The following is a 25,630-nucleotide window of genomic DNA, read 5'->3' as shown; positions in this document are numbered from 1 at the left end:
AAAATGAATGCACAGATGATAAACTTATCACAGAAATAGTCACCTTTTTTCACTTTTTTAGACTATCGTACCTGTTCAAGAATCTCAAGCTTGTCAATTCTGTGAGACCAGGAGTGGGTGGAGAGATTTACCTGTCAGTGCACAGGGGAGGAGTTTAAAGAGGGGGGAGGTTATTTACGGGCTGAGTGTGCTCTTTTCAAATCCTTTGTCTGAGACCATGCTGCCACACCAGTAAGTTTGTTTGGGATGATTCTGCCAATTTATTTAGATGACTTATTGCTTAGATCCTATGAGTTAGGTCGACATGCTATGTTTCCTAATTTAATGCGTGTATATGACTTCCTAACCGATCATGATGTATTGTCTTGGAGCTGTTTGATACACCTACCTCTGAGTAAGGCAGAATTGTATGGAAGCAAAACATGCACTATGTTGGAGCCACTTAATATACTTACCTTACTTAAGTATTAAAAGTAAAAAGTACTCAAAGCAGTAAAATGTCCCCTGGAACTGTTATACTATTATATATCATTAGATTATTATTACTCATTAATGTAAAAGCAGGATTTTACTGTTGTAGTTGGTTGAGGTGGAGCTCATTTTGAAATATTTTGTATCAGACGGCAACTAATGATTATTTTCATTACGGATTCATCTGTTGATTATTTTCTCCATTAAAAATTGATTGCGTGGTTTGTAAAAATTCTGTGAGAAATGCCGTCACAATGACCCAGAGCCCAAAATGACAACTTCACAATGTTTGTTTTGTCCAACCAACAGTCCAAACCTGAACATTATTAACAGTACATTAAAATCATTTGTGAAGCACGAACCATGATTTTCTTTTTTACATGAAAAATGACATATGCCATTAGCCGATGGCAAATAGTGGGTTTGTGTCATTCTGTATAGTCCAAGTGCGGACCTTCCTCTATGTAATGTGCATGAACCTTTATTTGATCATAACACAGAACATGTCAAATTATTTACACACAATTGTAATGAGGAAAACTAGGTTAATATGTTTTGATTATTATTTCCTATAAAAATGATTCATTTTGCTTATCATTTTTTTTATCACTTATTCATTTTTTATTTATCTATGCTGCTGTGTGAATACTGCTCCATGCTATCTTATGTACTAGTGAACAAGGGACTCAATCTGTACAGTAAGTGTGGACTTTTTTTTCTGTTGTGTGTAACCAAACAAATTGCATTGCTATACAAGTAGATTGAGGATACAAGTACATTTAAAAATTGATTGAAATCCTGTGCTGCTGAAAACTGGTCAGGGGGCATTTTGGGGACTGAAATATTTAAATTATAAAGGTCTAGTAAATGTCTGATGCTAGATGCATTTTGAGTGATTAATTTAAATGAAAATAAATGATCTTACTGCTGCCTCTATTTCTAACTTTATCCTGATTGTTTCTTTTTTCTTTTCAGATTTTAAAATACTATTTATTCCCCTGCCTTCTTGGTAGCCCTTCATTTTAATAGAGTGTGAAGCTTGAAACTAGTAAGGACATCCACTAAAGTTCAGCCTTTATTTAATAAAGATAATAAAACAATCATGTTGAAAGGAGACTTGGTCCTTCAGTATGTAGCCTGTTAAATGGCCCTCTGTAGTCTGAAAGCCTGCCTGGGGCTGCAAGACATTCACATTTGCCATTGTTAGTGAGCTGTTAAAATCCCTGCTCCAGCCTGCAGGGGTAGTGATGAGTATGAACCACCTGCAGGTCCCCTCTTGGCTAAAATAATAAATAAATAAATAAATAAATAAATTTACCAAAAGGGTTTTAGACATGATTTTATCATAATTTAAAGCATGACCAACAGTGAACAAAACGTCCACTTGGCTCGCCAGTCTACTGTTGACGTTGAGGTCCACAGTTGGATAGGTACACTAGTAACAACAACACGCACACACCTTAGAGTCCCTCTATATGTGGATAACAAGACTTGCCTGTCCACACACATATCTTGGCACATTAGAGGCAAGGCTTGATAAACAAGTAGGCCTTCAAAGTACCTTGTGTGTGTAGACATGTATTACTCATTTTGTGGGGACATAAAATATATTACAAAATCTATTTACACAGTCACATTGTGGGGACTCTCCTTCCTTTTGGGGAGAAATGCAAGTCCCCAAAATGTAAATCATTAAATTTTAGGGTTAAGCCTTGGTTTAAGCAAATAGTGGTTGTGGTAAGTCTTCAGGAAATGAATGCAAATCAATGTAATGTCCTCTGAAGTGATGGAAACACAACGCTGTGTGTGTGTGTATGCTCCACAAATATTAATACAGGGTCAGTGCAGTGGTATGTTGAGATCTGCTGTTTCCAGAGCACAGACATGCTACTTCATCTCTGTTGACAACTCCATGCCTGCTCTGATTCTGCTTAAAAACTGCTAATTACTGCTGAGACATTCTTCCAAAATGGCCCGGCAGCAGCTTCACACACACTTTAACACAGAAGACTGCTGGAGGTGTTTTAGCTTAGAGTGTGCTCTGTGTGAATGAGGAGAATTCACAGAGCAGATATCCAGCTGTAACAGGCAATGTATCTGAGGATTGCTCTGACTGGAAACTGAATTCAGAGCAGTTTAGGTGCTCAATAACTGGCAGCCAGTGCTCTCACTGGAAAGGAGGGAAAGACATGACTTCCAGACTGAGCAGAGATCTTTATGGAAGAAAACAAAAAGATATTTCAGAACAGATTTAATATTTTTCAAATGAAAAAGGAGTCCTGAATGTCTATCTTTGAGTATCAACCTCAACAACCCCTGTAGGCTTGATAGGTGGCTCTGAAAGGTTTATGGCTGCTGTGTGCAAATGTAGTCAACTTGGATTCACAATAGATTAATCCAAACAAGATTTGTTTTGCAATGGCTCAAAGATACTGCAAAACAAACCTGTCAAAAGCCATTGTATCAAAAACTATAGCCTGACTGATACTGGATTTTTGAATACGATGCAAATATTGATTATTGATTATCTCATTGCAGAAAAAGATAACTAACAAGAATACAAAGGAGAGAAAAACACACTAGATCAACTAACTCGACATCACAAAACAAAATAGCATAATGTAGCAATTAGCGAATCCAGCCATGGTTATGACAAAAACGGTAACCAAAGTTGTTTGCTTGCCTAAAAATAACAGCTACATTTACATGAGGTGAACAGGTGCCAGTTTGCGGCATGGAAATCTTTTTCTGTGTGTTCTACAACATAATCTGAGTGTCAGCTTTTGCCCATTTAGCAATGTGCTGACAATATGTATGTTATTTATATGTGTCAGGGTTTTTTTTAGCCTGTAAAAAGGTGGTAAACTCAATTCCTGCAATTCAGAAAGTGGATAAACAAGAATTCCATTGGGTGTGTACTACACTACACCCTTCTTCCCAGTGCTTTGATCTAAATTGGACACTAGGGATCCAAACAGTCTGGAGCATGTGGCTGTGTTGTGTGATTTTTATGTCATCCTTTAAGTGGCTGCTGTGTTCAAGCTTTAAGCAGCTGCAGTGGCACATGGTCATTGAAGGTAGAGGTGGATATCTGTATTTCATCTGTCTGGATCACATCAATCCACAAAAATAACTGACTTGCACACATAGCATGAGCAGCTGTCTGTTGTAGTGCCAGGGCAGCGCCTGGAATCAATTTACACCCAGTTATCCACGCAAGCTCCTCATTGATGTTTTATTTCATTAATTATGAATATGGAACATGGAATGGCAGGAGGAGGGGTTGAAGTCAGGTTGACCCAACTTGCAGAGTAGCAAGTATAGGCAGGAAGACAACTGTTCTAAACTATTTCACAGCTCATTAAAAAGGAGGTGATGGATGGGTCAAAAAATTAAAAAAACAACACACACACACACACACACACACACACACACACACACACAATTCCATCTGAGCAACTTCATCTACAAATATGGAGCTATTATTCTCCAAAGCAGAGCAGAAAGCTGCCTGCAGGCCTGACCAGAGGGTAGAGACATTTTCTTCTTTGAATTGAGGCTAGAGAGCGGATGGTTTCTTCAAGTAAACTGTGGCCTTTGGCTGCCGGCCCAATCATCCACGATGGCAGCTTTCTGCCAGTATGTCTCTGACTTTATGTGTGGCTGTTTTTGTGGAAACTCCAGCCTACACTGGAAAGTAGGCTTTTTCTCTGCCAAGAGTAGTCTTCCTCACATTGGAAAATTATTGCTTTCAGTAGACAATACAAGAAAGGCCAAAAGGTTCAGGGTACATGTGTGGATTTTAGAATATGTAGAGATCCCTCAGTAGCGTTTCCTTGCCTACTTGCAATGTTTAAAATTGTTGCTACATTTTTAAAGTAATCCAAGAGCACATGCCATTTTCTTCATGTAAATGACAAATAAACAAAAATATCTACTTTATGTGAGCTCAAAGAGGACTATTTCATAGCTGTGCATGTAGCATGCATATGTTGACAGCAGTATTTTTCTTCTTCTTCTTTGGAAGTTTAAAGCTGCATTAATTTTGTTTTGGCCACTTAGGGGGCAGTGGAACAAGCAAACACACACACACACACACAAATAAAAACATACCAATGTGAATCTGTGAGCAAACAGTTGCCTTAATACACATCTAGCAGACATTAGCATTCATCTGGAGCCGTGTTTGTGTCCACCTGATAAATGTATTCATATTTTTTTTTTTTTCCCCAAAAGGTCTGGTTTGGTCAGGTCTCCTCCTGAGCAAAATAGCTGGCTCTTGAGCTAGTCACTAACTTTCTCTTGTATGCTGTTTGGTGCTAGGCAGTTATTGTACAGTGGGGTTATCAGATTTTCCACTGAAAAACAGCTGCATGCTACGGAGCCCCCTAAAGGTCATGGCTAGAATTATTTTGAGGAATACTTTTGCGTTCCCTCGCCATACTTTTTTTCTTCCATTCCTTCGGAGACATGTCTATATGTAATGGAAGGTAGTGTGGAGATTATCAAGTTAATGCATTAAGCAATGTTTATGGACACCTCACCTTATATGACGTCCACTGCAAAGAAGAAGTTAACAGATAAAACATTATTAACGATAGCAACAGGCCTTCTACCAAAACCTGTTTCAGTTTTGAAGGTATAATTAAAATATATATATATTTATTTTTTTATTTATTTATTATATATTTATATATATTTATATTTATTTTTTTATTTATTATATATTTATATATTTATTTTTTTATTTTTTATTTTTTCCCAACAGCAAGTCAACGTTGTTAACTAACAAACAAGAAGAAGGAATCACCTCCTGTGCAGCAGGCACTCAGGGGGATTTGAAGAGAACATTTTACAGGCTTGTCACTCATGCCATACTCCAGTTTGAGTCAGCAGACTTATTTTACTTCTATTTTCTCCCCAATAGCCTTCTTTCCTTCTTGCAGGAAGGCAACTGTATAATTGCAGTTCCTGGTTTCTTCAGCAAATATTTCAGGTTCAGCAGCAGAGAACTTTCACACTCTTTTGTGCATCTGTACCAGCCTAACATCAGGCCTTAATTGTTTGTTTGCTTTCTAACTCAACTTTGCTCATTTACATGATGCTTACTAAATACCCTGCAAAATTCAGAAAAGATTCAGAGACACAAAATGTTGTGCCTCAATAGTAATTTGGGGTAGGTTTGGGAAGTCTACTCTCCTCAGTGTTTAGAGCAACAAATGTCAAGCTTCATGAAATGGATTAAGTTGAACCAATAGTCACTAGTCGGCAAGTCACCACTAAGTTCTATCTATCAGTGATCCGAGAATTATTTTATACAAAAATCTCACCCATGACCAAATTAAAATTGACTCTAATTTCTGCTGAGCAGCAGCCATAGACAAGATAACTTTGAATTTCCCTTCATTTCCCAAGATTCTCTTAGCCAGTTACTTTAAAAGACATCATTAGGCAACCTGACTTTGTCCCCTTTTCCTCTGGGAATAAGAAAAAACACATTAATGCAGGTGTAATGCAATCAGAGGGCGATCAAACGTGATATCAACCAGATGTTGATTAAATCTGTACAGTGTGAACACGTTCTTTGAAAAACAAAATCCACCCAACATGTTGAAAGGTCACCTAACTCCACCTCTTCCTGCTGTCTCAAGCTGTTTGTCAAAAAGCTACAGATGAAAAGGAAAAGTAAGTAGAGCCCACACAGCAGCATCACTTCAGGAGACTCTCGAGGGACTGCTAGGACGTGCAAGACGAGGGTCACGTGACTGAAGGGGATAGCTGAGCTAGCACTAGTGCCGACTACAGTCTTATAGTGTAAGTAATGTTAGCCTACTTAGCAAGGCCATTGAAAAGTAGCCTTCAGATACCTTCTGCTGTCTTGAGTCTGCCATGTCACCCTCACCTTGCATAGCGTCCCTTGAGAGAATCACACTGCTCTTCCCTTGACCTGGGACCAGGACAGTTTCTGGGAAACTGCCCTCCAAGAAGAACAACAGCATCAGTCGCTCCAGGATGTACCCAAAAATGACATGTTTACATTCAAGTGACAAAGTCCTCTAGTGGCCATAGTAATTATGACACGAACTAAGGAGGAAGTCAGGTGATGGTATTACAGGGCAACAAAGTGCACATAGGGAGACTGCTGTGCGTTTCCCTTTTCCAACAGCGGGTCAACGTTGTTGTTTTTTTTGTTGTTGTTGTAGTTTTGTTTTGTTAAAGTAAAATGTTGCGCAGTCCTTCCTAGACTGAGTCTGTGGGCAGCAGCTGAACTCAGACGAGTCACAGCAGATCCTACACATCAGAACAGTTGCAGATTCGTAATGGATGCAAGCCTATAAAAAGAAAAGGAATCTCTCATCCTTACAGACACACACACACACACACACTAGCAACAGCTTGTACATTTGCAGTCAGCTGTAAATGAAAGGCAATGCCACTACACCTAAACTTGTGTAATCCTTGCTCTAGCTTCACACTCAGTAAAGACAGTGCTCTCTCTCAGCTAGTAAATTTTCAATATTTCTACACACCTTCATATTCTCTGCTTTCATCATCAACACCACCCACCTGACTGACTCATTTTAGCCTCAACCGGTTGTGTAACCTTAATTTATTTATTTATTTTTAACAGAGCAGGTCACTCAAATACAAAATATCCACAAGAATGCCATCTTCCTCCTCATTATCATCATCATCACTGCCACTCTTGCTCAGCCTGCTCCTACTCCTGTTCTTTGTTACAGTGCTATTCTCCACCACATCATCATGTCATCCTCTCTGGAGGACACTGAAGGTGATAAGGGAACACAGGAAGACAGCAGTCAGCCTCAGACAGCTCAGAGGCATCATTATATCATCGGCCCAAGCACAGATTTGACTTGATCCCCACATTTTGCAGGCACAAACACAGAATCCCTGTCAGCTGCCTGAACCATGGATGAGTTCCATTGCAAATGAATGCAAAAAGAGTAGCGCTTAAAAAGGTGGTGCAAGCACATGTTAGGCACTAGGCAGGTAAGCGATCAAGTAACTGTAACAAACATTGTCTGAATGTCATAGTGAATAGTAGACATTGAGCCAGTTTAATACTGGGCAACCGTAGAGTTATAATATGGTATTAAAAATAAAATCATTTTTGGATGTTAGAATGAAAATCTCATGTTCTTGTAAAATGCTCTAAAGCAGCACAAGGGACTTCCGAGGAGCTATTACTAAATAAAAATGTATATTGATATATGGTGTATTTATATTAGGCTATGTGATTTGAGGAGTTATAGTACAATTAAAAACACACAAATTACTCATATTGCATTTTTAAGCCTGATATTGATATCTTTCAAGTCAAAAAAATTGTTCAATTTGACTGTAAATCCAAAAACATAAATATGCCTTTATCCACCGGAATTATATTCCAGGCATTGCCAGGAAGGCTCTGAAAGAGTCTAATTATGTAAGGAGATTAATTATCAGAAAAATATAGTACATTTATATAAAAGAGTTAAATTTATATACAAAATGTATTTAGAAAATGTGGAGAAAGAAAAGTTTAGGGATAGGTTGCATTGGGGGACTTTTTTCCCCTGATGTAGTCTACAAAGATCTGTTCAAACAGCGCAGTTTATAAGCATCATCCCTACAGATATTAAGGAGGAAAATGGTCCACTAACCTGTCTGAAGGAGACCGGAGAGCACAGTAGGGCCTACACTTGTTTCCTCTGGAGCCGAACGGCAGTGCGGAACTACCGCTGAACAGCGCGCACCATTCAGACTAGAAGGAAACCTGCAGACGGCTGCAATGCATGGGCTGTTAATAGTGTGTGAACAGGCGCCGATCGCATGTTCTGTTCTTAGCATGACATTCATTTATTTCTCTTACACTTAAATTATTGTTAAAAGGTCCATCAGCCTATAGGCTTACATGTGGTTTATCTCTGCCCGCAAACAAAAAGCAGAGCTCTGGCAGCATCTTGAGGTGAAGCCACAGAACACCAGCGCTGCCCTCCCCGTGTCCCGGTGGAGACAGCGCTCCACTCTGTTATTTACAGTGTGTTTTGCATTTCAGTTCCAGCTGCTCGCACGTTGCGACCGCGGCGAGATTAACTGTTTGTTAAAGACAGCCGGGAATTCCGAGACCGTGTGCTGGAAACGGAGCGGTGCTATCAGCGCGCACTGACCGGGAGTCCACTTACCTTTGCCCCTAAGTCGTGGCAGGGCAGGCGGTGTGCGTTCAACAGTGCAGCCCGCACCCACACGCTGCCCAGATGAGGCTACGGACCGCGACCCGCTTCAGTCCGCTGTGACAGTACGCAGAGGAGTCAAGTGTGCTCCCTTCCCCAGCAGCGCGCGCTGACCGCGCAGAAACCCTATTTACCGACACGGATCTTTTCCGGCACACCTGTGGCTCGCGGCGGCCAAATGACGCCCCGAAGTACCGACTCTGGATGCACGACAGTGTCAACACACACACAACATACCCACGCCCCGGAAAAAAGGTGTTAAAGAATCCACGGAGACCTACTGACCTGTAGCATATAATCCGCGTCTATAGTCCCGGAGCCTATGAGACGCGCAGCCCGGAGCAGTGCAGTGATGAAGCGGACCGCTGTTAACGTGTCAGCCGGTGACAGAGCGCAGAGACGCGGCCATTCCCTGTCCGACGCTCACGGTGCAGCGCCGCCTCTATTTACTCCAGCTGGAGGAAAGCCACGCCCACTGTGTGTGTGTGTGTGTGTGTGTGTGTGTGTGTGTGTTTGCAAAGAATTTTAGAAATACTGAGGTCAAGTAAAAATATTTTTGACAAGTAAACTGTTAAACTGTGCGATTATTGTCTACACGCAGGGTGTAGCACCCAATTCTGGGCCCTATACATACGCAGTCTCTGTGGGGCCCGTCCTCTCCTGATCCATGTCTCTCACACATCTTTTGAAACATTTCTACAAATGAGCCATCACCTGCACACATGAATCTGTAGTGATCGTTAGGGTAGCAACTAATGAACTGTTCGTGCCACATTTAAACAAGTAACAATAATCTGTCATATGCTTAGGTCTGCAGTTCAAACCTCCTTTCCCAACATGCTGCAGCCTACAACTACGGTGTGATACTGTCACTCTGGTTAAATGAGGTTTGCTTGGAGTATCATGCAGACAAGTATCAAGAGAACACTCTTAATTTTTGAAAAATACTTGTTGTAGATCAAATCTTGTTTTTATAAAGAAAATGATTAAATCTGACCAGAATACATCAGTCAGAATAACACCCTGAAAAAAACAAGGTAAGCTGATATCTTTTAAATTAAATTGTCTTGTTTGAATAGGCTAAAAAGTAAACTGCAGCCTACTGGTGGGCCTATTTCTAACATACTTTAACCATCTAAAAGTGAAAAATAGAACCACAGGTTATATTTTAATTAGACTCTGCCCGATTGATCACCACGATGATCTTAAAACTGGAATTATTCTCCTCCTCATTTCTTGGTTTACCTGGCCTACTTTGAACCCTCTGAAAACGATGGTGGCTCATCTGGCACATTACTGTCTTCTGAAGGCAGTGTTTAAGCTAGCCAGTGGTATCGCATGAATCTTGAGATTGCAGTGAATCCTTTGATACCAAGCGTAGCTTGCTGGGAAAGAGACAAAATAGCACTCCAAAGATGAACTGTCTTTACTGGGGGGTCCGCGACACCTCATGTCAAATGACTTGTAATAACTTTGAGTAGCCACTTCATGAGCTCACCTTGTCTCACGTCCTCGGTAACCAATGAGCGACCTGCTGCTGCTCCTCTCTCTGTGGTTGTTTCTGTTTCATGATGTTAAGCTTTGCAGGTAATGTTGACAGATATATTGTCATATGACATTGTAGCAATGATGCTGATTAATTTATGATATTGATTCATTTATGTTATATGATGCAGATATGCTCCGAGCTAGATTCCTGGCTGACTGCCTTCAATCTAAACAACTGCTGATATCAGCTTAAACCATTCTTAAACTGTTAGTTGTGCTCACCTTGCTTTTGAAAGGAATTAGTCAAAAGCTGTTTTCCATCAGTTTGCTTTTTTTCTCTTTTCTTTTTTCTTTTTTGATACCCTGATTTCCCTTTCTTGGGGAAAAGCATGATTAACAGTGCAAGTTGGTGATCCAGCATCAGCAGCCACTCGGCTGGTTTAGAGACGAATCCTAGAGCAGGGCGGACTAAACCATTTTGCGCCTTTTATAAGTGGCGAGAGGGGCCTCCACTATTTTTCTTTCACATACAAAAGTTCAGTCTCTCAACCAAGAGGACAAAGGAAACTCTCCAGAGGAAACAGAATTAAACTTTTAGATTCTGAAACGCATTTTTAGACAGCTCTGATGGAGCTCAGGATTTCTCAGGAGGACGGCTGCTTTACAATGTCACTGTATGAACCTGGATTGTGTGTGTGTGTGTGTGTGTGTGTGTGTGTGTGACATTTTGGATGTGTAGAAGAATACAACATTAATTAACATTAGATCCTGACGGATCCTGTCAGCGTGTCGGGAGATTTAAATAACCAATGAAGGGACACTGCTGTGCCTCGTGTGTAAATACGCACAGCGTCTCTCTTAATTGGGAGACGCTTCACCCTATTTCACACCCCCGCAACCCCCCCGCTAGCAGGGAACGTTCCCACAACATTGGCTAACGTTACCTAACAGTTTTAATCATGTTATTAAGAAAACATTTTAATCTAACATTAAGGATGTTTATCATTTCAAATAATGTTCTGATAAGGTTAAATGTTAACTAAGACGTAATGTTTTTTACTGCAACATTCAAAGGATGTTTTGAGGATGTCGTCAGGGCCACAAATTATGTTACATGATTACAAAGGAAGAACATTCTCAAAGCAAACATTCTGAAAATATTTTCAGGATGTTATTGAGGCCTGAGATGAGAGAATGTTTTTATAAAGCGTTCCAGTAATGTGATATGTTAACAAAGGTAGAACGTCTTGCCTATAACATTCTGAGGATGCTTTTGGACGTTGTTGAGGTAGCAGATTATAGAATGTTCTTATATAAAACATTCCCACAATGATACATGATGATGATAACAAAAGAACAACTAACAGAAGACTGTACAGTCTCTCCTATTGACACTAGACGACTCAACGATGTGGTAAATGTGGATATTTGTGTTTACAACTGAAATAAAACACTGTTCTGTGAATCACAGTTCACACCAGATCACACCAAAGTTTCTAAAGGAGGTTTGTAAGAGCTGTTAAGTTGTATTCTGGCTGAAATATACTGATAAGTGGACCAAAGGCAATAGCTCTGGCCAAACTCTATTCAGATGATCCATGTAGGATTTAATCATTCAAGGGAATTTAGTAGACTAATTTGAGATAAAAATGTAATGAATTTAAGGGAATGTTTATAATGTAATGTAAATTTAGTGAACAAATTGTAATTCAACATAACAGCTGACTCCTTTCCGCAGGGTCGTATGAAGGCTTTATTTGTGCTTTAGAACAGAAAATGACATTTAATTTGTCTGATTCACTGCTGTGTTCTCACTAACGCCGCTCCCTCTCTTCATTCTTGCTTTCTCGCTCTCTCTGAGCTGGGGAGGAGGGCCCAACTTTGAATTGTGTGTTTACAAACAGCAACCGGCAAATCCTGCCTTTAAGTCATAGTGGGTTCCCTAGTTATGAGATACTGAAGAATCCATCCATCCATCCATCTATCTATCTGTTTATCTGTATATCCATGTACACTATCTATTTCTCTATCTGCATATAAGTATCTATGGCTGTCTGTATGTATGTCTGTCTGTCAGTCAGTCAGTCTGAAATTGACCTAAACTAAATAAATACTTGATAAAAGGGGATAAAAGGGAAATTATTCAAATGAATGATTCAGAGACCCACCCCTCCCTCACCCCTGATGAGGGAAACCCTGTATGAGCAGGCCACTATTTGGATCAGACATGCTGGAGAGGCAACCAGGCCCATGAGTTCACAAGAGAAGCAAGACGGTAGGTTAACTCACTCTAGCTAACTCGAAATCGCTAACTTGTGCTAGCTAACGATATTGCTACCTCACGCTAGTTAACGATGTCGCTTAATCGCGCAAGCTAACTCGCACTAGTTAACCCTGGTTTTAGCTAAGTTTATCTGGTTATTCAGAACTAAGTTAGCTAACAGTTAAAGGATGAGGCAGACAAATTATGCTTCTGTCACAGCAGCACACCCTCAGGTTAACTATTTTAGTGACTTGAGATAACGTAATGAAGAAGCAAGCAACATACAGGTTAATGTGTAACTTATTGTGAATATTCTGAATATTATATTAAATTTAACATGGATGCCTAAGTCATTGTTTTTAACAGATGGTGAGATTAGTGATGAAAGTCAAGGCGAGCACACACACACATTACAGTTGTTAGGCAGATTATTAATATGATTTGGATTTCAACCTGTTGGCAGATAAAATCATATAGTGCGTGGTGTTTCGTGATTATAAGTGTTAGCCTGCTGGTTGTTCCAATTACGATTATTTAAATATGTTACCTTTTTACTAATGGAATTGGGAGTATTGGCATCACTGCTCTAAGCACAGTTTAAAGTATGTGATGTCTCGTCCAAATTTAGCATTATTACTCATTTTCTTTCTGTTTTCCTTTTCTGTAAGATTGCAATATAAATTAGCAAGGCAAGCTTTGTCTTTGAATATTTCAGATTTTAGCACAGGAGCCTCTCGTGGGATAGCTATGTCCAAAACGACTCCCTATTTACTATGTAGTGCACTCCAGTTACTCTCCGCCATTTTATTTAATTGTCTGAATTCTGACTGTGTAATTTATGCCACATAAGCTGACTGTTGACTGCCTAGTTTCTTTGCTTGATTGTAGTCATTACAATTAAGAATTGGAATGAGTGAAATCATCACCTATCCCCTCTCTCTTTCAACCACCTGCATTAGAGGATGTCTTAAAACACTGCCATCAAACTGAGATGATTGATCAACCCACTCAACCTGTCGGAGCACATTTAAAGGTAGAACCACAAGAAATATGTACACTATGGATCAATAACAGCTCTTTTCAGTTTCTCCCTCATAAATGATTGACACTAGTGTTGATTAGTTTTCTGGTGTTAGGTGATAGGATAATGTTGACCCCAAAATCCTCCATTCGTCAAACAGTGGACATTGTTCTGGCTCACTATCTTAAATATTGTTTTACTGTTTCTTGTGGTTCAGTTTTTGTCCCTCGATGACAAAAACATTTTCAGTGGACAGGCCAAAAGATTTAAGGCCCTATTTTCATGTGCCTTGGCACCTGGTGCAAAGTCAAATGACCAGCACACAGTGCGCAGGGGGGCTAACGGCAAACCTTTGGTGTTTTAGTGACAAGATGCGCATACTTCATTTGGGAACGAGGTGAGATTGAGGTGAATATATTATCAGTCGGTGTGTTCAACCTGTTCTTATTCCCAGGTCGTCAAATACAGACGTTTTGTCACGTCCCTCGGTGTCTCATACAGATGCATAGGGGCGGCTGTGGTTTGGTGGTAGAGCAAGTCTTCCACCAATCGGAAGTTTGGGGGTTTGATCCCGGCTTCCTTCAGCCCACTTGTCCTCAGGCCAGACACTGAACCCCAAATTGCTCCGGTGTGTGTGAATGATTAGTTAATTTGAACTTTTGAACTGATGAGCAGTTAGCATCTGCCATCAGTGTATTAATGTGTGTGAATGTGGTGAATGTGATATGTAGGTCGGAAGACTAGAAAGGCGCCATACGTATATATGAGACGGCTTTCACTTAACTCCAATATAAAACCATCCGCGGCAATATTAGTCACTCAGAGGAACTGCTCCGACCGTCCATTCACTCCAATATTAACCTGACCACTGTAATATACATATATTTCCCAGAATATTTTATTCTACACACGTGACATAAAAAAAATATATGAAATAAATCTATATATGGTGCACTAACATAACATGAAATGTAAAAATTGATCATGCAGAGAAGTAATTAGCTATACTCATTTATATCCACCCCAGGCAGTATGATTTTTTTTGTGTCCCCAGGTAAACCAGGTAAAAATGTTAATTAAAAAATAAATAAAGATAAACATGCACATTTATTGTCTATTTAACAGTATAATAATATAAACTACATACAATAATGTAAACAATACGTGTTTATCATGCATTATGCCATTGCAGTGAACCATACTATGCAGCTACTGTACTGATGCAGCAAGTGGTCTGTCTGCTAGCATCCTAAAACTCATTTTGATTTAAAAAGAAACTATATTTCTAATCCAAGTAATATTCTAACATATGTCTTCAAAACACTAATCACTTGATTAGTCATTTTGATAACAAATGAGTACAGGAGTAGAAATATGCAAAAAAAAAAATGCTTTTTGTTACTTTTTCTGGGATCAGCAGGCACATGTCACACATGTGATTTGATTACTCATTATCAAGAAATCTGATTGTCTTACAATAAAAAGTGTCATTTATGTAACAAGTAGCTTCATTGGAAGAAACATCACACTGCAAAAATGATGATGTAGTTTCTTTTTTATTTGACTCAAAAGTTGCAAGTGGGCTAATATGGTATGTGGGCTTAATAGGGACGTTTACCCTACTTTACCTTCTGTTTAAAATACTTCAGCTACTGATTCAGCTACTTCAAGTACTGCTTTATCTACTTTAGCTTCTGCCTGAGATACTGCTTAAAGTATTTCAAATACTGCTTCCAGTACTGCCTCAAGAACTACTTCAGCTATCTACTTTTTCAAGCTGAAAAAAGGACACAACATTTCTTTGGAAAATGTAGCCTTTTCAAGTCTTTTTTTCCCCTCTTTAGAGGCCTACCACAAGAACCACCCCATGATACTGCAGAAGACAGTTTTGCTGTGTGACAGCTGTGTAGCAGGTACCCTGAAATATGCTCCCCATAGAGGGGCTCAGGTCAGTGTCAAGCATTTGTTCAATTCAATTTCTATAGCGCCAATTCATAACAGAAGTTATCTCATTGCACTTTTCCTATAGAGCAGGTCTAGACCGTACTCTTTATAATGTTCAAAAAAGATCTTGAACAAGCACATAATTCGTGATAAGCTGTGAGCAAGTATTGTATGTTCGTGTAGAGGTGGCATGCGTGAGTTATGATGCAGTTTATTTTCAGTAGGCTTACATTTAGGCTAGTATTGTATGAATAGTATTGTAGTTCCAATGAAATGATATTTACGCATGTTGATACGCAATAATAATAATGTGTGCAACAGTGTAGTGTTTTGTTTGTAGTTTCCTAATTAAACATGATGTGCTTGATGGTGTTATGACTCCTGATGAAACTTGAAAGGTCAGCACTCGTTGCCCTTTAGCTTCCCTTTTTAACATTTATTCACCCAGAAAAAGCTAATATTTCTCTGGATAATATGACCTCTTCCTGTCAGCTGCTGTCCGCAGTGTATTTACAGATACATGAATAACCATAAACGTAGAAAAAGGTTTCAGTCATAGTCATCTGGACACGGTTTTCAGAATCAAGACGTTTCGGCTCCCATCCGGAAGTCATTCTCAATTGTGAAAAATGGACCGGGAACTCAGAAATTTTCACGATTGAGAATGACTTCCGGATGGGAGCCGAAACGTCTTGATTCTGAAAACAGTGTCCAGATGACTACGACTGAAACCTTTTCTACGATAAAAAAAAACTCCTGGACGAATGAGGGACTACACCATCCCATAATTATAACCATATAACAAACTACAATTTATCAAAAAAAACAAATTTTCCCGGTTCTAGGCGGGCTGCGAAGATCCAGGAATGGAGACTGGAGAAGTGTGTTCTGGCCCGGCTTGTGTAGAGTGATGTCTAGACCCGGACAGGCAGCAGATCCGTGGAATGGAGTAGGCTGGATCAGAGAGGATGTGGCTCGTGAGGTGTAGCTGGCAGAGCCGGAGAGACAGCTGGCAGGAGTAGCGTAGCAGAAGAGACAGGCAAAAAAGGTTGGTAGAGATCCAGGAGGAGACCGTAGCTGTGATCACCGGCGTGGGGTAAGTCTGAAGCAGAAGCAGACCAAAGTCACAAAACAAGGCAACTAGAAATAACAACAATAATACTTAACTTGGCCACAAGCAGGTCCTTAACATAAATGCCATACAAGTGTACAGAAACAATCTGGCACTGGTAGTGTGGTAGAGCCTGGTATTTAAGCTGTGGAGACTGATGAGTAATTGGCGTCAGGTGTGCCGGTGATCAGCAGCAGGCGGGAGACCAGGGAGCCAGACCAGAAGACATTTACACACACACACACACACACACACACACATCTTGAAACAAAAAGAGGACACACAAGAAACACTAGGAGAGGAGAGCACACAAGAGCATGCAGGGATCGGAAGGGCATGGTGGCTGACTATGACAAGAGCAGATTAAAATATCACTTTTCTTCATGTTTTTGCTTGTTGAACAGGTGTATTGATAAAGTATTGGACAATGAAAGTCCATCCTTGCTTCAGAGTAACAAAAATGCAGCAGCACCTGAGGGGAGCTGAAGCCCCTAACTGCAGACTCTGACTAAATCAACAAATACACAACATTAACACATAGAACCTCTCACCTACACAAACACACCATGACACACACACCATCATCAGTACCTTTTTTTTAAAATCTTTTTTTATTATCATTTTACTGATTTGTATCATGATGCCAAAAATTAACATAAAAAGAGCATTAGTTCAGGGGCTTGGCCAAGTTTTTGGGGTATCAAAATGTTAAGTGGAGAAAGTGAAGTGAGAAAACTACAAGTTTTATCTCCTACCCAAACAAGGTATGTTCAGTTTATGGTGCAGAAGTTGACTGTACAACATTTAATGACATTTAAGTGTGTAATTTTTGTTGATATTGGCTTTTAAACATAGTTTAAAACTTTTTTCTGCAGACAGGTTCAATGTTTATGTTTTCACACACACACACACACAAAATAAATAAATGACTGGCAAAAGTAATTCTGCTGGAAGACTTTTGAATATGTATTAATAATGTATTATCAACCTTTTACATAGCTTGGGAACCAGACGAATCTGCAAGCTCATGTTTTATTTGCTCTGGCAGATGCGTCTCGCCCCCCTCCCATTCAGAAAGATTTTTACCCAGACTAATTCGTATTTGCGAGTTTGTCTAGCGATGCCAGGCAACCTTTTACATGAGTTTACATGTGCAATTCCAGTAGTAGTAAATGATCAAAGTCATTGTAGTGACCTAAGTGGTCAGTCCAGTTACTCAGGAGTTTTGAGTTATAACGCATATTATCCTACTCTAAAATAATAACATTCTGGGAAAATTAAAAACACTTGACACAATGAAAACGTTTTAAGAATCTTGGAGCATAATATTTTAACAATGTTATCACTAAACAGTTTAAGAAAGTTATTACATTTTTAGAATGTTTTTAAGAAAATGTTATCCTACTTTTAAGAAGAAAATTCTGGGAATAAAAGATGAAAAGATTACGAGGACATTGTATGGTAATGTTCTGAAAACATTCTTAGAACAAAACATTTCCAGCTGGGTCATCTGCTATTAATCAGAATGTTGAAATATGCCCAATAAATGTTGTAACTGTGAATTAACATTCATTAACTGATTATCTGTGCACAGTAAGTGTTAACTATTCAGACACAACAGGAAAGAGCCACAATGCTCGCATGATATTTGGCACCTGGTGTGCAAGAGGAAGCAAAAAACAGCGGATAGTTGATTAGAACTGAAGAGGAGTGGTCTCACTTCTCTCACAGGGTGCAACACTGATGGATTTTAAGACTTATTTTGTGGTTGAACAAACTTTCATCAATTTCATAATTTATTAGAGAACTCTGCTACTTGCACAAGCATTAAATGACAGGATGTTAAGTTGGGATTCTCATTCATTCCTATTTGCCAACATGCTGTATGTAAAGTGTTTTGCTGGATTCACGCAGTTGGCATGGACGAAAACTGAAAATCTAGGGAGGGAGTGCTTGTCTGATTATTGTTGTCATTGTACAAACTTTTTTACCTTTTTTTGCTCTGCACCTCGAGGAGAAAACTGTTTTTTTTTTATAGACTGATCTGAAATTAGAAGAATCTCATCTACTTCCATTGTGTTTCCTGGTTAATCAAACTGATGTTTTGTCTTTGTGCAGAAGAGATGGTAACTCAGCGATTATCACAGTGCTCTTAATTAGGCAGAATAGAATATATCTATTGTCTGCCTTGATTAGTTGTGTGAATAACATTCAGTGATCTTTAAACATACTACATAATGTTTATAAAAAATGACAAAGTTAAGAAAATGTATTTATGAAAGGAGAAAATAATTAATAATGATCCTGACTACTGACCAGGTGAGAGGACAGCTGATGAAAGTCCACTCAAACAAGGCAGCAGGCCCCGATGGTGTTTGCCCTGGGGTGCTAAAAGCCTGTGTCCCCTAGCTATGTAGCTACAGTCCTTCACCATGGCTTCAACCTGAGCCTGAGTCTTCAAAGACTCCCTATTCTGTGGAAGACATCTTGCCTTGTTCCTGTGCCGAAGACGGCGCATCCCAGTGACTCCAAGAACTACAGATCGGTGGCACTGACCTTCTACATAATGAAGACCCTGGAGAGACTGGTGCTGGAACAGCTGCGGCCCATGGTCAGACCCCTCCTGGACAGTTTGCCTACCAGCCCCGGCTGGGAGTTGAGGACGCCATCATCTTCCTGCTGAACCGCATCTACACCCACCTGGACAAGCCGGCAAGCACAGTGAGGATCATGTTTTTTTACTTCTCCAGTGCTTTCAACACCATCCGGCCAGCCTTGCTAGGTGAGAAGCTGGCAGCAAGGCAGGTGGATGCCCCCCTCGTGTCCTGGATTGTTGACTTCCTGACTGGCAGACCACAGCACGTGCGAGAGACTGGTGCTGGAATAGCTGCGGCCCATGGTCAGACCCCTCCTGGACAGCATGTGCGTCTGCAGCACTGTCTGTCGGACAGCGTGGTCAGCAACACTGGGGCCCCTCAGGGGACTGTCCTCTCTCCCTTCCTCTTCACCATCTATACCACAAATTTTAGCTACCACACAGAGTCCTGCCACCTTCAGAAGTTTTCTGATGACTCTGCTGTGGTGCGATGTATCAGCGGTGGTGATGAGACTGAGTACAGGGCTGTGGTGGGTAACTTTGTCTCATGGTGTGAGCAGAACCATCTTCAGCTTAATGTCTACTTTCCATTTTGCAGGACTTGTATTCTGTCCCTGTGTGTGACATTTCACTGCATTTTTATTTTATTTTATTTCACTGGTATGAATGTGAGGTGAGTAATATTGCTATAAAATCGAATTACTGAGAATTTTAAAAGCAAACCTTTAAACCCCTGTCTCTATTTAGACTCAGGACCTTCCATTCCTGATACCATCACAGATGCTGCAGTGGCTTTTTGCTATGGTCTTTGATCATTTTGTACAAATATCTGCAATCATTAAACTGTCTCCCCACCCCAAAATTAATTGTATCTTATCTAGAAATGTTCCCCAGAGCATATAAACAACAACAAAGTTGTTAAAGGGCTGTATTTAATGATGATTTTCTTTATCAGTGAAAATTATCAGTCAATCACTATCAATTTTTAAAGTAATTGTCAAAGAGATAAGAGGGAACTTTTAATTTAACTTGTTGATTGTAAAGCTTCTGTCCCTTGAGGATTTCGGGAGAAGTTTGTAAACTTTATTTTTGTCAACGTTTGTGTGTGTTTCATGTTCTTATATCCCGGTGGGGACTTTAACCTGAATGCACACGGACCCATAGGGACTTGTGTCACCGTGGGGACAGAAATTGAGGTTGACTGCTTTTTGAAGGTTAAGACTTGGTTTTAGGGTACAGGTTACAATTAGATTAGGGCTAGGGTAAGGGTTAAGGTTAGGCATTTAGTTGTGATGGTTAAGGTAAGGGCCAGGGAAGGCATTATGTCAATGACTGTCCCCACGGGATAGTGAAACAAATGTGTGTGTGTCTGCTGTTGAAATGATGGAAATATTATGTAATTATTGTTGTACTCATTTGTCATTTAAGCCCTGTCACAGACAGGGTCCTGCTTAGGTAGAACAAGACAAAAAGAGGGTAAAGGTTGGAAAACCACATTTCCTCCCAAGAGCAGGTGTAAAAAACAAAATGGCGTTGTCATTTTACATAGGCAGAATGACAGCTGTTACAAGATAGCTGGGTGTGTGGAAACACATTTCCTCCATCGTGTGTGTGTGTGTGTGTGTGTGTATTACAGCTGTTATTATTACCATCTAATAGCATTGTCAGATTCAGTTGTCATCATTATCTTCATTTTTTTCATATTATCATTTAATCTTTTTTAATCTTTTTATCCCTTAGAGTTAACATTTAATACTTTTTAATCTGTTAATCATTTAAAGTTACTCATTTTCATTTAAAGGATTTATTACTTAACATTTGTTTTGCTTTAATTTACTTGATCACTTAATCATTTACAAGATTTATTACTTAATTTCTATACTTTCATTCACCTATTTTATCCTTTAATCTTTGATCATCTAATCATTTAAACATTTGTTACTTAATGACTTGTCATATATCATTGTCTTTTATTCTCACAATCATTATTTACACCTTTAAAACTTTGAATGATTCATTTGTTTTACTATTTGACTTTACATTTACTTTTACTTATCACCATTTATGTTTACATTTATCCTGGCTTATTTGTGTATTTGTGAAATATGATAAATGCATTGTCTTTGATGCTTTAGATGCTTTTGAGTTTTAAAAAAGTATCAGCTCTGAGTTGAAAAATTTGGTGTTTTCCCCACATAAAGCCTGTACTCTCCCCATGCTCCCCAATTTTTAGAATCTTAGCAGAGGCCTCTATATAAAGCGCTGTTTCCTGAGCTCAAGGCTCTCTCTCTCCAAGCCACAGCACAGGGGCACTTCCTGTTACTTGAACACACACGCAGCCACAGAGGCTTCGACTTCAAACACTATAGTAATCATAGCAGTATATTTCTGCATCTTTCTGAATCTGGTAAAAACAGTTTGTTCGCAATACCTTGGTGAGATTACCGTTACCGTTAATTCCCTTCTAGGGCTCTGTCAGTTTAGGAGCAGTACAAAGCCAAAGGGTTTGCCATTACATGGTGTATACCAGTTGCTAAATTTATAATAAATTGAAACTATTTTAAAGCTACTATGTGTGATTAAAAGGATAAAAGTCACTCAAAGCCTATACTCCCTTTAAATAAATAAGCCTAAAATTAAAGGCATGTGAAAACAGCCAGACCAGTTCTCCACCTTAATATTTTTTTAATTTATATTGACATTATAACCCTGTATTACTGAGTGAATAAAATCCCATGAAACATAATAAGCCCTTGTGTGAGTAGTTTATTCTGGGAGAGAGCTCAGAAAAGCATATAAAGACAGGGACACCGCGGCACCCCCGGGAGGTGTGTTTCAGTGCAATCCACACTATGGCAACACAACAGATTTGCCTCTAGGCACATATACACACACACCACACACCTTAAGAGTAGAGAACCTGTGTAGGGACCCCACCCCGGACCGACCAGGTGTTCAGATCTGTTGAAGCCTCATAACTGCTAGGAGTTAATTGGTTAGGGGTTTAATTCTGATAGGGTTCTTGAGACAGACTGACTGGGCAGATTTGTGGGCTCTCAGGAGCACTTCACACCACCGACGGAAGCCCCGTAACAAGTGAATAAAAAGGTTCTCTCTCTGCAACGTCTGTGTCAGGCCAGTGGGTAGAATCACATAAGAGGTCCTCCTCCACCCCTCTCTCCTTCCAGCATATGCAAGCCTGAAGGATCAAACATTGCCTCAAGTCAGGGATGAGGCCAGTGAGCGAGGGTGGCCGCCCAGGGGCCCGCGGTAGCAACTGGACACCAAACAGAGAAACTAGCCACATCTTTCCCTGATCCGTGAGTGCTACAGGCAGCAGATTAATGAACATGCTGTCACTGGAAAGTCTCAGTTTGGTGGTCAGCTAGGTTACCACCAGCTGGAGGGGGAACAATTTTTTAATAATCAATTTACGTTTAAGTCATGTTATCTATTTAAATAAAGCCACTGCTCACACTGCACTAAACACCTGTTGCTAAGAGGAGCCAGCAGACTGACTTTGTAGTTGGGCTGACTCTTGTTGTCATATCATTCATTTAAACGTCTGACTGATGCTTGTTTATATTGTGACCCGTGGTTCATTTGCTCACACCACTGTGTCCAAATCATGTATACATGGACATGATACAAACATCATATCATATTATCCACCTGTGTGCAACTCCAGTCATGTAGTAGTTAGTCAATTAAACTAAAGATATAATGATAAACAATGATCCACATGTCCCAAGTTGATCCACAAGATTGAGATCAGGACCACTCCAGGCATTTTTTGATTAAGAGGTATCAGCTACAAAGCCAGGGGCCAGTTTCTGTTTGAGATTGGCTATGATCAACAGCCCGTTTGACTTCACTGTGTGATCATAGAGGAAAAGTGCCAGTAGCACAGGTCCAAGTTCTTGGAAATCAGCTTGACATGCGTGGTATGTCTTCCACTTCATTAATTCAAACATGCCCCCGTGACCAACTTTATTTGGTAAACCGCGCTGATAATTCTTCTCCTTAATTCATGAACAGCGTCTCTGGCACAGAGGCCCACGGCCCAGCAGCACCCACTCATTTGGGACACCTGCAGGGTGACACAGTTGTCACAGAGACTCTCATTCAAACACATTACCTGTGTTTGTTTTTGAGTCAGTGAGCATGAAGCTGAATCTCTAGCAACTAAGAGATGTTAACTGTGAAAGGTGTGTCAGTTTACAACATAACTGCATATCACTGGCAAGGAAAAACTCCCTTTTAACAGGCAGAAACCGTGAGCAAAACCAGGATTTGGATGGTTATTATTTACTGAGAGATGTGCATCCATATTGCATAGTATGCCCAGCTAATCAACATTTTAAATTTAATATTTACTGTAATCAACAGTCAGTGTCAATCCATTGCTTTCCATCTTGCAGACAAGATAATCATTGTTGTTGAAATTATATGTTTTGAAATTATATGCGCCTATGAAGAGTACCATCGCGCCCATATACTGTCTGTTCCCCACAGAGGTTGCTGCTGGAAAGCACAAGTTTCATTTTGTTCATGTGTGACGCAGTTATCTTATCCGAGCGGTTTATAAACACTATTGCCTGTTGCCGTTTATCAAATGTAATAAATTGTTGTATTTCACTCCCACTTTTGTCAAGTACAAAGTCACACCACAACCCTGGAAATGGCTGGCAAGCAAGCGAGACACAGACAGACCAAGTGACAAACTGCCCAGGTTAGCAAGCCAGACAGACTAGAGAGAGCTAGCACATCAGAAGTACTAAGTACTAAGCAAAAAATATAATACACTATAATATAGGTCAGATAAATTAAGTACCAAGTGGGTATAAGTATAAAATTTAAATAAGTGTGAAGTACAAAGTGGGTTTACCGGTTGATGATAATGATACGGTATAAAGTAATAGTGCATGAACTGACAAGTGTAGCTTATTAAGATTATAATAGAGTAATTGTAATAGAGTATCAATAAATATCAATAAATTAAACTGAAAACAGAGAATATTGCACAGCAGTATTAACACAGAATATTGCACAATTATGTCAAGTATTGCAGTGATGTTAATGATCAATGTCCAGTTTAATGACTTAGGGTCATCTAGACTAACACTTAGAGGGAGGAGTTAAAGAGTTTGATGGCCACAGGCAGGAATGACTTCCTGGGGGGATGAGTCTTCCACTGAAGGTACTCCTTTGTTTGACCAGCACGTCATGGAGTGGGTGGGAGACTGTCCAAGATGGCATGTAGTTTAGCCAGCATCCTCCTCTCTGACACCACCGACAGAGAGTCCAGTTCCACCCCAACAATGTCACTGGCCTTATTTATCATTTTGTTGAGTCTGTAAGCGTCCGCTACCCTCAACCTGCTGCCCCAGCATGCAACAGCATACAGGATAGCACTGGCCACCACACACTCATAAAACATCTTCAGCATTGTACAGCAGATGTTGAAGGACCTCAGCCTCCTCAGAAAATAGAGGCGGCTCTGGCCCTTCCTGTAAAGAGCTTGAGTGTTCTTAGCCCAGTCCAGTTTATTGTCCATGTGTACTCCCAGGTACCTGTAATCCTTTACAATGTCCACACTGACCCCCTGGATGGAAACCGGGGTCACTGGTGCCTTGGCCCTTCGTAGGTCTACAACCAGCTCCTTAGACTTTGTCGCATTGAGCTGCAGATGGTCCTGCTCACACCATGAGACAAAGTTACCCACCCACAGCCCTGTACTCAGTCTCATCACCACCGCTGATACATCCCACCACAGCAGGGTCATCAGAAAACTTCTGAAGGTGGCAGGACTCTGTGTGGTGGCTGAAGTCCGTGGTGTAGATGGTGAAGAGGAAGGGAGAGAGGACAGTCCCCTGAAGGGCCTCAGTGTTGCTGACCACGCTGTCCGACAGACAGTGCTGCAGATGCACATGCTGTCCAGGAGGGGTCTGACCATGGGCCGCAGCTGTTCCAGCACCAGTCTCTCCAGGGTCTTCATTATGTGGGAGATCAGTGCCACTGGTCTGTAGTCCTTGGAGCCACTGGGACGCGGTGTCTTCGGCACACGAACGAGGCAAGATGTCTTCCACAAAATAGGGACCCTTTGGAGACTCAGGCTCAGGTTGAAGACATGTTGAAGGACTCCACATAGCTGGGGGGCACAGGCTTTTAACACCCCGGGGCTAACTCTGTCGGGGCCTGCAGCCTTGTTTGAGTGGAGTTTCATCAGCTGTCCTCTCACCTGGTCAGTAGTCAGGCACACAGCAGAGGTTACAGGCGGTGGAAGGGGGTCATCAGTGTGAAGAGGGCCGTTAGCCTGAGAGCCAGTTGAGGGGGTAGTAGGACTCTCCCAGGAAGATAGGGGAGGGGGGAGCAGTTGAGTCACAGGAGTCTGAGGGCATACAGCAGCTGAGTTAGAGGAGGGATGAGCAGGAGCTGGTGTGTCGAATCTGTTAAAGAACAGATTAAGTTCGTTGGCCCTGTCCAAGCTGCCTTCAAC

General features: G+C 40.5%; 1 protein-coding gene across 4 annotated transcripts in view; it reads right to left on the bottom strand.

The window, feature by feature from the left end:
* The window catches only part of LOC122873908 (cell migration-inducing and hyaluronan-binding protein-like), a 214,188-nt gene extending 205,033 nt beyond the window's left edge, over positions 1–9,155 (bottom strand). The window contains exons 1-2 of one of the 4 annotated variants that reach the window (XM_044191278.1): positions 8,994–9,154; positions 8,139–8,261 (exon numbers count right to left, since the gene is read on the bottom strand). Coding sequence is in view for 1 of the 4 variants with exons in the window: in XM_044191249.1 (XP_044047184.1) it covers positions 8,994–9,002 (9 nt within the window). In the remaining 3 variants the exon portion in view is untranslated. Of the gene's footprint in view, positions 1–8,138; positions 8,262–8,660; positions 8,964–8,993 lie in introns of those variants that run through there. The other 3 variants (XM_044191249.1, XM_044191259.1, XM_044191268.1) reach the window with 3 other exon arrangements.
* Positions 9,156–25,630: the final 16,475 nt, after the last annotated feature.

Source organism: Siniperca chuatsi, linkage group LG1 (genome assembly GCF_020085105.1).
Source record: "Siniperca chuatsi isolate FFG_IHB_CAS linkage group LG1, ASM2008510v1, whole genome shotgun sequence".
Classification (NCBI taxonomy): domain Eukaryota; kingdom Metazoa; phylum Chordata; class Actinopteri; order Centrarchiformes; family Sinipercidae; genus Siniperca; species Siniperca chuatsi.
The sequence above is the reverse complement of the archived record's forward strand: the minus strand, read 5'-3'. Positions and strand labels throughout refer to the sequence as shown.